This window comes from Sorex fumeus, unplaced genomic scaffold (assembly GCF_029834395.1).
Source record: "Sorex fumeus unplaced genomic scaffold, SorFum_2.1 ptg000015l, whole genome shotgun sequence".
Taxonomy (NCBI): domain Eukaryota; kingdom Metazoa; phylum Chordata; class Mammalia; order Eulipotyphla; family Soricidae; genus Sorex; species Sorex fumeus.
Window position 1 is genome coordinate 19,503,894 of NW_026606072.1, and position 11,751 is coordinate 19,515,644.

The 11,751-nt window shown below is 50.6% G+C and overlaps 2 protein-coding genes across 2 annotated transcripts in view; one reads left to right on the forward strand and one right to left on the reverse strand.

Annotated features, from left to right (window-relative positions):
- Positions 1-5,427, reverse strand: part of SNX18 (sorting nexin 18) — a 32,970-nt gene extending 27,543 nt beyond the window's left edge. Inside the window, exon 1 of the mRNA XM_056112074.1 lies at positions 3,842-5,427. Within this exon, the coding sequence (XP_055968049.1) occupies positions 3,842-5,423 (1,582 nt within the window). The 5' untranslated portion in view covers positions 5,424-5,427. The remainder of the gene's footprint in view (positions 1-3,841) is intronic.
- Positions 5,422-8,540, forward strand: LOC130021300 (transcriptional regulatory protein AlgP-like). The gene is made up of 2 exons (XM_056112030.1): positions 5,422-5,821; positions 8,314-8,540. The coding sequence occupies exons 1-2, from the start codon at positions 5,422-5,424 to the stop codon at positions 8,538-8,540; spliced, it is 627 nt and encodes a 208-aa protein (XP_055968005.1).
- Positions 8,541-11,751: the final 3,211 nt, after the last annotated feature.

Below are 11,751 nucleotides of genomic sequence, written 5' to 3' on the forward strand. Positions count from 1 at the left end.
GAGCCCGGCAAGCTACCGAGAGTATCTCGCCCGCACGGCAGAGCCTGGCAAGCTCCCCGTGACGTATTCGATATGCCAAACACAGTAACAATAAAGTCTCCAATGGAGACGTTACTGGGCCCGCTCGAGCAAATTTTTAATCTCATCTAATTGAAATTTAAATGCCGCATGTGGGCCTGGGAGATGAGTCAAAGCAGTGCGGTCAGTACATGTTCTACATGCAGAAGCCGCAGGTTCGGTCCCCTCCACTGCCACCACCCACACCAGTTACTCCAGCTCCACCCAGGAGCAGCCCCCCAAGTACCACTACTGTGATCCCTAATTCACATAAAACCAACCATAAAAAGGCACAGGTGGCTCACAGATTGTACACTCCACAGCACAGGTCACAGTGGTTCTCAAACTTTCGATGCCTGGGCACTAGTGCTGGCACATGGAGCAGCAGATGAAAAAAAAAATCTAGAATGCTTAAGAAGCCAGCTGAAAAAGGCTCAGGGGCCTAATGCTTCCACAATCAAAAGGCATTTCCTAATCACATTCTACCTGGTTAGAACATGTAAAATACAGAAGTATCAACATCGCTTTCCTTTTACTGTAAACAACAACAAACATAATAGTGAAATAATTAAGGTTTTAAATTTTTCCATAATTCAAAAATCTTTACCTGCTGTATTTGGTTCAAACCTTTGAACCAAATACAGCTAAAGACTTTTAACGTGTCTAAGATGTTTTTTTTTTTTTTATTTTTTGGGGGGGTCAGACCCAGCGATGCACAGGGGTTACTCCTGACTCTGCTCAGGAATTACTCCTGGCGGTACTCAGGGGACCATATGGGATGCTGGGAATTGAACCCGTGTCAGCTGCGTGCAAGGCCAACACCCCATGCACTGTGCTATCACTCCAGCCCGTGTCTAAAAATTTTTAGCTTATTTGGGGAGAGGCGTGTTCTCTTCCTAGGAACAATAAGTCCTTTGATCTAATTTCACTTTTAAGACCTTCGTGGGAAAAACCACCTGTAAACAAAATCCCCAAGTGCTCTTATAAAACGTGAATTCCAAGAGCAACTGTGTGGAAACAGGGGTGGGAGTATGGTGGGGGAGGGTGTGGTCGGTGTTAAACAAAATACATCGGAAAAGTTTTAGTCTGACTTATGATATTCATCCCATCCATATTCCTCCAAGTTTCCAATACTAGCATGCTTGACATACAGGTTCTGGATGAATACTTGTAGCTTTAAGCATTACACACTTCACCTTTAAATTGCAGAGCAAGAGGCCGGAGAGAGAGCACAGCACGCGGGACGTTTGCCTTGCACACTGCAGGCCCGGGTTCAATTTCTGGCACCCCAAATGGCTCCCCAAGCCTGCTGGGAGTGATCCCTGAGCACAGAGTCAGGAGTAAGGGCTGAACATTGCTGGGTGTGGTCCAAAAACCAAAACCCAAAAATAAAAATGGCAACACATTCTAAAGAAATGTCATCTAGGGATGAAGGGCTGCAGCAAAGACAAACTACACTGAATTATTCGCAGTGTTCTTTCTAAAGTGTCTAACCACTATGCTCAATGCCCCTGAATCTCCTTAAACATAAACTGGCAGCGTTTATGGGGGGTGTGGGGAAAGTGCTGGGAATTGAATCCAGGTCTTCATATCACAAAATGGAAACGCTTTTAATGAAGGATGTCTCACAAACCCCAAGTTACAGGGGAAAATGTAACTAGGATGGAAAACACGTGACAAAACTAGAGAGCTTAATAAGCCATGGTTAGAAACTCAAAAGCGACTTCAGATCAAACACCCTTTACTTCTGACAAACGGCTTCCAGGGCAGAGCTCCAGGCAAGGCTGCAAGTGTGGTATGAAAGGCAGTAAAGCTGGTGCATGTGGTGCTGCCCCCCCCCCCCCCAGCAGAGTCACTTTTTTTGGGGGGGGGGAGGGGAGCTTTTTGGGTCACACCTGGCGATGCACAGGGGTCACTCCTGGCTCTACACTCAGGAATTACTCCTGGAGGTGCTTGGGGGACCAGATGGGATGCTGGAAACCGAACCCAGGTCGGCCGTGTGAAGGTAAACGCCCTACCCACTGTACCATCGCTCCAGCTCCCAGACAGTTTATAGCAGCTGCAGATGGCAGCCTTAGTCTTCACCGAACAGTTTGAATAAACGCAGAAATTTGCAAAAAAAAAAAAAAAAAAGAGAGCTAGCACAAATCCAAATTGACATGACAACGGAAATTAAATATAAGTTCTAAAGCTCAGAAAGTCTGTTTGACCAACACCAAAGGATCAAAGACCCACCAATTTTGGGGGGGAGGGAGGCAGGGGTTCAGGAGCGAGTTCATAGGGAATGTCTGTGCAGCCGTTATATGCCCCCCCCCCCCCGAGATAAAGTGGTTTAATAAAACTCAATCTTTTACAAAATGTAAATTATCATGGAAGTTGCCATTCTGGACCAAAATTGGAACCAGAGATTATTTCAGGTACTGCATTTTCACAGAAGTGAGCACAAGTTCCAGGTGTCTGCAGGATCCTCCCCTTCCACCCCTCACCCCCTTGGTGAGTCAGAGACTAGTGACACACTTGGAGGGAAGGAGAGAAGACTGGGAGAAAAACGAGACTGCTGTATCTGAATGTCTGTTGCATGCTGATAAGGAATAGAGTTCCAGCACGTGGGGACATGGAACAGAAAGAACTGGGAGGCCGATATACCAGGAAGAAAACCACAGTCGAAGATCAGAGTTGCGCCTAACTGGACAGAGCCAGCTGGACAGGTAGCAAGTGCCTCGAGACTGAGGCCCAGAACCGATGACCCTTTTGGTGTCCGCCTCAGCAGGAAGTTACCGTCCGGTGACCCCCCTCTTCCCAGCCTCTCCTGCACTGGACAGCAGTCAGCCTCGCAGACCCCAGCTCTTCCCTTTCCTTCTCTCCAAGAAATCCCATCAGAATGCAAATTAGAGCATTAACAACTGGCATTACAAAGACAGGCAATCCAGCTCTCATGTGTCCTTTAATAAAGTTCATCTACCGAATTCAGTGCTCAGGGACCCGATAGTCACTCATGTGATACTGAGAGTTGGGTGATTACCTTGCAGTGACACCTGGGACAGGCCTCTCAGACGCACTACTCAAGGGCTGTGACTCTCTGTCTCTTCCCTAAAGCTAAGCAGCTCCCCGCCAATCCCACTACGCTTTCGGGTCACACCTGTCAGTGCAGAGCAGACCCAGCACCCTGGGGCTCTAACTCGGCCGGCTCCAGTCCTCCGCCTGGCCTGAAACATCATTCTTCACTTTACTGGGTGCACAGGCTGCAAACTTCAAGATTCACTTCAATTCTTGAGGTGAGTCTGAGCCTTTCCTTCCTATTTTTGCAAAGTTTCCAACCAAGAAGCCTAGAGGGGAAGTTCTTCGAATACGGGTGTCTCGAAGAAGCTCGCCCAGCCTCCCCAATCGGAGCAGGAGGCTGTGGTCGGGAGGTGGCAGGGAAAGGAATCATGATGAGTGGCAAACACACCACACCCTTCGACGTCCACCAAAAGACACAAGCCCACAGCTCCCCGCGCGGCCGACCACCCCACAAGTCAAACTGTCAAATGAGAGCACAGTCCACAAAGCACTGTCAGAACCTGCTCTCCAGAGATGGGGTGGGCTGCAAATGCCCCTCGCGGGGAACCCATCTGCCCGCAGGGCGCAGGCTCGGAGCCGGCCCAGGCGCCCACCAGGGCTCCGTGCAGGGAACCCGAACCGCCACCCTAGTGGGGTGGTCCTCAGAAAGGGAGGCCACCAAGGGCCAAGCAGACCCCTTCGCCTGCATCCCACCCTCCCGGCTGGGCCCCCGACACCGGCGTACCTTTCTGCACGTGGATGATGTCCGGGAAGTTGGCCAGGTGGCCCTGGTAGAGCGCCAACAGGTCCATGACGGGGTCCAGGTCCTGCCTGGGCTGGTCGGCGAAGAGCTCGCCGATGGCGTCGTAGGCGTCCCCGGTGAAGGCGATGGCCTGGTTCAGGCCGGCCGAGAAGGCCTGCTGGTCCAGCTCGAAGGCCTGGCTGAGGCCGCGGAAGGACTGGCCCACCTTCTGGTACTCCTTCTTGAAGCCCGTCACCTGCTTGCGCGCGAACTCGTTGGCCGTGTGGTTGAGCTGCAGCGCGCTGTCGTCCATCTTCTTGGTGAAGCTCTTGAAGCCGTCGATCCTGCTCTCCACCTCCTGCAGGTCGAGGGCGGCGGCGGGCGGCGTGCTGAGCGTCAGGAAGAAGTTGGCGCCCACCATCTCGTCCTTCTCGGCCTTGCGCTTGCCCTGCTTCCAGGCCTTCTCGTCGGTGCCGCTGGGGCACGTGAGGAAGTGCTGGAAGACGTCGCACTGCGCCAGCACCGGGTGGCTGGCCATGTGGTTCATCCACCAGAGGAGGCCCTTGCGGCGCTTGGAGATGAAGTCCTCCTCGAAGCGGCCCGTGGCCTGCTTCTCGGGCAGGTGGGGCACCGAGATGACCGGGAACTTCTCGGCCAGGCGCGCGTACAGCCAGTCGAAGTGCTTGTAGCGCCGGTGCACGGGCACCTGCGTGTGCGTGGGCACCAGCTTGTAGGAGATGTAGCTCTTCATGCCCTTGAACTTGGTCTGCTTGGTGGGGTCGTCGATGGTGCACTGGAAGGGGTAGGGGTTCTCCTGCCACTCGGGCCCGTAGGGGCCCAGCACCACGCACAGCTTGTCGCCGTCCTTCACGAAGCCCGACGCCTCGCCCAGCACGAAGGCCTCGCCGCCGGACTTGACGAAGGTGGAGAAGCGGTTGAGGTTGCGGCTCACCGTGGCCGAGCTCTTGGCGCCCCCGGCCGGGGGGTGCTGCTGGTGGGCGTGGGGCGGCGGCGCGGCGCCGCCCCGCGAGCCCAGCGACAGCTCGGAGCGCGTGGACAGGCGGTAGCGGCCGGCCGCGCCGTCGAGGTCCGGGTAGGCGCCGCCGCCCAGCGCGCCGGGCTCGTCGGCCACGGTGGAGCTGTCGTCCCACTCGTCGTCCCAGTCGTCGTCGCTGCCCTGGCTGGCCTGGTAGCCGCCGTAGGGCGGCTGCGGCGACGGCTGCGGGGCGGCCCCGCCGAACGGGAAGCCCGCGCCGGGCGGCGGCTGGAAGGTGCTCGGCGGCGGCGCGAAGGCGGCGGGCGGCGCGGCGGGCGCGGGCGCGGGCTCGAACCCCCCGGGCGGCACGTTGGCGTAGCGGGCCGGGCCGGCGGGGGCCCCGTCGCCCGCCGGGCCGGGCTCGGGGGCGCGGATCACCTGCACGTACGAGGCCGGGAAGAGGCCCCGGTCGCCGCGGCTGTTGATGCCCTCGAGCCAGCCCTCGATGTCCTGCTCGCTGCACAGGCTCAGCAGCTCGTGCTCCCGCAGCGAGATCTCGCCCGGGTTCTCCGACCTGAAGTCGTACAGCGCCCGGGCGCGCAGCGCCATGGTGCCGGCGTCCCCCGCCCCGAGCGCGCGCCCCGCCTCCCGGAGCAGCCGCGAGCCCCCGGCCCGCCCGAGGGGCCCGCGGGGGGTGCCCGCGCCCCGCAGCACACAGGGGAGCGCCCCGGCGGCTCGCGCCCAGCCTCCGGCCCGGCCCTCCGCTCGCCGCCGCCGGCGCCCTCCGCGCCGCTCCGCTCGCAGCGCCGACTGCCGCCGCCGCCGCCGCCGCCGCCGCCGGCCGGGGGCGTGGCCCGCGGCCTCCCACGTCCCCAGCTGCGCTAATCCACGGCCGAGAGCCGCGCGCCAGGCGAGAGCAGACGATGACCGAGCCGCGGCGCCCGCCCTCCGCACTCCGCGGGGCTACTGCCCCCGCGCGGCCAGCGCCCGGCAAGAGCGGCGGCGGGGTGAGCGCGGCCGCTCAGCTCCGTGGACAAATCGACAACTGAGCTGGGGATGCTTTGGGCTCTTTCGGCTTCGACGCGTAGCGAGTCAGTCAATGCTTGTGTTGGTTTTTGTTTTTTTTAGTCTTGAAGAGTCGTGATTTAGAATGTTATTCATAGTTGAGTTTTAGGCGTGTGATGTTCCAGATCCAGATCCTGCCGCCGGTGTCCCCGAGTTCCCTCCCACACCCTGGGCATCCCGCCAGCCTGCCACCTACCTGGACAGGCACGCTTTCAAATTTGGTGCCTGTAGTTTGGATCTTATGTTTCCAGTGTTGATGTTTGCGGTTCAGATGTATAGCTATTCCTCTCCTCTACACCCCCCTCCCATGGACCAGAAGCCCTTGACCCCTGCCCCACCCCACCCCCACTCTAATTTTCCTTAAATTTGCATTTCTGCCAAACGTTTCCACTCAGAGCACTCGGTGAATGCCCCTACAAGGCCCAGTTGTCTAATAAAGGAATTGTCAATAAATTATACTGATAGTAGCGGAAGAAAGGCAGGACGCTTGTACCAGGTAGAGATCGGCACGTTGTTTCAGAAGGGCCTTTTTCTCTTCTACCCTCCAGGGCTTTTTGGTAAAAAGAGAAGAATGACCGAAGAAAGCAAGGAAGGTGCTCTGTTCTTCCAATTAAGAGCTGAAGGGTAGTGTCGGAAGGGAGAGTTTGCAATAAAGGAAGTGTGCACAGAGCCGTTTGTCCCTGTCCCTTCCCGGAGGAGGTAAGCAGAGGTAAGACTCAGAGCTCTGACTTCGCGTGCTGTATGGCCTTGAGCAAGTCACTAACTGTACCTACCCTCCAGGCTGCTTGTGGAGACAACAAAATAATATGCCCTATTTTATAGATGAGGAAAATGAGTGAAAAGTTACTATATGGCTAACTGTGCGTGTAGTATGCCCAGTTTAAGTATTTTCTGACTAAAACAGCAAAAAACAACTCTGTCCTACAGGAAGTGAGTTAGGATCCTCAAACCCCAGACCTGAGTATGAGCACTGAGTATGGATCCCAGAAGTCTGCGATCAGTAGCCATCCCTCCCCATTCATCTGTCTCATTACATTTATGTCATTTTTGAGATAAGTGGATTAAAAATCACTTCCTGCAATATTCATCAACTCTACTCTCCCCCAATTGCCCTGTCTCACTTCTTTTCCTTCCCTGTCTAATTTGCCCAAAGCCCTTTCTTCTCACAATCCCCCCTTATTAAGTCTAGCCTAATTATTCCTTTGAAGACACCTCTAATTGGGATTCAGCATTCACTTGTCATTACTTTCACCCTGTCCTCTGACCCTTTTCAAGCAAAGCCGGGAAACAGGCCAGAAGAGTATACAATTATTTTAAGGGCTGCGGTATTCTAAGCATCCTGCACAAAACTGCCAACCCAGTGTACCAGGATTTCTCCCACAGTGTTTATGCCTGATTCAAGACCCTAATTCAATTCAGTAAGCAAAATGTAAAATGCAATGTCTTTAGCTACAAATTCTAGGATAATACAATTCTCCCAGGAAGCAGACAGGTCACTGAATTTCAATGTAAACAAGATAGGTGGTCAGGAAAGAAATGGAATTCGCATTTACAAAATAACTATAACAATTAATATTACTTATCTAAGCATGTGGTGCTAGTAGAAATGTATTTCTTTAAGATAAATACATTTATGTTAAATGAATTTAAGATACATTGAGTTTCAGTCTTATTATTCATCTGGTAGTTTCTTTGTAGTAGTTGATTTTACACTTACACTGCTTAAAGCATTTGAAAAGGGGGAGAATAAAAGTATGTTTAAGGTGTGAAAGTTTCAAGGGGTAATGGCATTTACAGACAAGCTGAACTGCTCTTCGGAAAGGGGGTGGAGGAATTACAGGGGAGTGGGGAGGGGGTTGCAAGCCTGCTGGAATACGCCTCCAAGGGCTTCCAACTTTATGAAGGACAAGATCAGGTTTCCCATATAGCACTCAAGGGGCAAGATAAACTCTAAACATCTAGAGTCTTGGATCTCTAGAAAGAAGTGGTTGTGCAGTAAAGCACTTGCCCTGTGAAGCATGAGACGTGGATTTGATCTCCTGCATCACCGACACATCAAAAAGAGAAAAAAAAGTGTCTGAGTATTAGAAACTCTAAGCTTTTACTCAGGGAAATAGATAGAGCCATGCATATTTTAAAAGATTTCTCTAGAAATGAAGTACATTGTTTATCATTTCATTTACACAGTCATCAATGATTCTATTCCAGAATGCAAGCATCAAAGACAAATCATGGGGCACAGTCGGCAGTCCCAGACCGAAGCAGTTGAAATGTCTTCCCAAAAGAGGCAGTTGCTTGCCTCAGTGGTGCCTCTTTTTCCATCCCTCTCTTCAATTAGCAAGAAGCCACAAGGCTTTACTTGCTATTTTTGGAACAAACCAAGTATTGTGCCTCAGATATTTTTCTAACATAAATGTCATTTTCCTTTTTTTAGAGAGAATTATTTTCAGCAAAATTGAGCCAAGAATGATTTCCCAGATAGCCCCTTACCTGACTTTATGGCCTTCCTCATTAGCAACGGACACTGCCATCTGGCCAATCGATGAACCCACACTGACACTTGTCATCGTTCAGAACCCATCAGTTACACTGGCATTTACTCCTGGTGTTATACATTCCATGGGTTTGGACAAATACATAGTGACCGATAGCCATCGTTAAGTGTTCTCAGTACTCTGCCTATTTGCTTTTTTATTTCCCTCCACCCTAAACACTGGTAATCATGGATCTTCATATTTTTTCCCTTTGCCATAGCACAGCGGTAGGGCGTTTGCCTTGCACGCAGCCAGCCCAGCAGAGCCGGGTTCGATTCCTCCGCCCCTCTCAGAGAGCCTGGCAAGCTACCGAGAGTATTCAATATGCCAAACACAGTAACAAGAAGTCTCACAATGGAGACGTTACTGGGCCCGCTCGAGCAAAATCGATGAACAACGGGAGGACAGTGTAGTGTAGTTTGCCATAATGTCACAACTTGGATTCATTTGGTGTGTAACATTTTTAGATTTTTTTCTCTTACTAATATGCATTTTCGTTTACTCCATATTAAATAGTATTGAGTTTTTCCCCCCTCTGAATGATATCCCCTTCTCTGTACTTACTGAAATTTATTTAACCACCCACCAAACTGAAAAACATCTTGGAAAAACATCCAACATTTTGGAAATTATGACAAAAAGATAACATAACATCTCTATCAAGGCTTTGTGTAGATATGCTTTCAACAAATTTAGGTAAAAGTAAGCTTATTGCTTGCTAGGTTCTTTGGTAAGAGTTTGCTTAATTTTATTAAAAAACAAACACCAAACTATCAATATGACTTTACAGTTTGCATTCCCAACAGCAATGGAGTTCCTGCGACACTACTTCTTCCTCAGCTTCTGATGCTGGTGTTCTGGGTTTGAGCCATTATAAAATGTGTCTGTTATATTTTGCATTGCCTGATGAAATAGGATGAGAAACTTTTCACATACTTATTTGCTATCTGCTTATATTCTTTGGTGAAGTGTCTATTAAGATCTTTGGCTCTAATTTTTAAATTAGGCTTTTGTTTTGCTATTCTTTAGGTTTTATGTGTTTTTTTTTGTTTTTTTTTTTTTGCTTTTTGGGTCACACCCGGCGATGCTCAGGGGCTACTCCTGACTCATGCACTCTGGAGTTGCTCCTGGCAGTGCTCAGGGGACCATATGGGGTGCTGGGAATCGAACCTGTGTCGGCCATGTTGGCTGCGTGCAAGGCAAACGCCCTACCCGCTGTGCTATCGCTCCAGCCCCAGGTTTTATATGTTTAAGATATAGGGTTTTTTTCTTTTTTGGTCACACCTGGCGATGCATAGGGATTACTCCTGGCTCTGCACTCAGGATTTACCCCTGCCAGTGCCCAGGGGACCATATGGGATGCTAGGAATCAAACCCGTGTTGGCTGTGTGCAAGGCAAATGCCTGCTGTGCTATCGCTCCAGCCCCAAGATATAGTTCTTTACATGAAGAATATCATGCTGAGTGAAATGAGTCAGAGGGGGAGGGACAGACATAGGCTGATAGCACTCATCTGTGGGATCTGAAAAGATATAGTATAAGACTAATACCCAAGGACAGTAGAAACGAGGGCCAGGAGGACTGGTAAATTGTTGGAAACGTGCCACAAATAGAGGGGTGGAATCAGAGCTGGGGGAGGCAGTTAAGGCAGAGAAAAGACCACTATGACAATGATAGTTGGAAATGATCACTCTGGACAAGAATTGAGCGCAGAAGGGAAGTTAAGGGATATATATGCTAACCTTTGAGTATCTGTATTTTAAATCACATTATACAAAAGGGGAGAGAGAGAGAGAGAGAGAGAGAGAGAGAGAGAGAGAGAGAGAGAGAGAGAGAGAGAGAGAGAAGTGTCTACCATAGAGGCAGGCTGGGGGAAACATGATGGCGGGAAGGAAACTGGGGACATTGGTAGTAGAAAATGTATACTAGTGAAGGACAGATGTTGGAACATTGTATGACTGAAACCCAATAAAGGTAAGGTAAAGGCCCTCCCGTTGATCGTCGATTTGCTCGAGCGGGCCCAGTAACGTCTCCATTGGAGACTTTGTTGTTACTGTGTCTGGCATATCGAACACTCTCGGTAGCTTGCCGGGCTCTCCGAGAGGGGCGGAGGAATCCAACTCGGGTCGGCCATGTTGGCCGCTTGTAAGGCGAACGCCCTACCCGCTGTGCTATCGTTCCAGCCCAACCCAATGATGAACTATTTTGTAATTGTGTATCTTATGGTAATTCAATACATAAATCAGCAAATAAAAGATATTATCTGTTCTGGAAAAGGACTATATTCCTTTATCAGATATATATTTTGGAAATATTTCTTCCACTCTGTGAATTGTCTTATGTTATCTTGACATTATCTTTCCTAGAGAATAAGTTTTCATGTTGTTTTTGGGCCACTCCAGTGGTGTTCTGGGACTCTGGGACTCCTCCTGTCTCTGTGCTCAGAAATCACTCCGAGCAGATCTCAGGGGACTGTATGTGGTGCCAGGGATGGAACTTGGTTGTCAGCTTGCAAGGCAAGTGTCTTATCTATTGTTATTTCTCTCTGGCTTTCAAGAAGTTTTACATTTTAATGAAGTCCAGCTTATCACTGATTTCTTTCATGAATTGAGCCTCTGGAGTTATATCTAAAATGCCATTATCATGTTCAAAGTGACCTAGGTTTTCTCCTATGTTATTTTCTAGGAGATTGGCAGTTTTTCACTTTATATTTAAGACTTAATGCTTTACAATTAGCAGAGAGATGAGGTTTATATCTAGATTTTGTTTTCTTGCATATATCACGATCACGACCATCCTGTTGTTCGTCGATTGCCTCAAGCAGGCCCCAGTAACGTCTCCTTCATCCTAGCCTTGAGATTTTTTTAAATAAAAAGTGCCATATTAGAAGCTCTTCCAGGGTTAAGAGAATGAGACCTATAATTGTTACTGGTATTTGGCATATTGGATACACCACGGGGAGTTTGCCAGACTCTGCCATGTGGGCAGGTTACATTCGGTAGCCTGCCATTTTGTCCAAAGTAAGAATGAGATAATAAGGTGTCGCATGGCCGCGAATGCGGCTGCGTGCTTCCAGGAGCTGGGTTTATAGTCTCTGGGTCTTGGCCATTGATGGGATTACACGGCACCAGGGGGCCAGTTGGTGGGTGTGACCCCTACCTACTGGAATTTGGAGGATCTGGGTGGAGGATGCTCAGCCCCGATCTGAGCAGGCATAGAGATCTCAGCCCCGGGACCCGCATGCCTTTGTTCCTCTGCCAGTATCTTCATGCATGTGGAAAGTGGTCTCAGCATGGTGTTGGCTGGTTCTGGAGGTCTTCGGCTGCCAGAGCCCTGGCT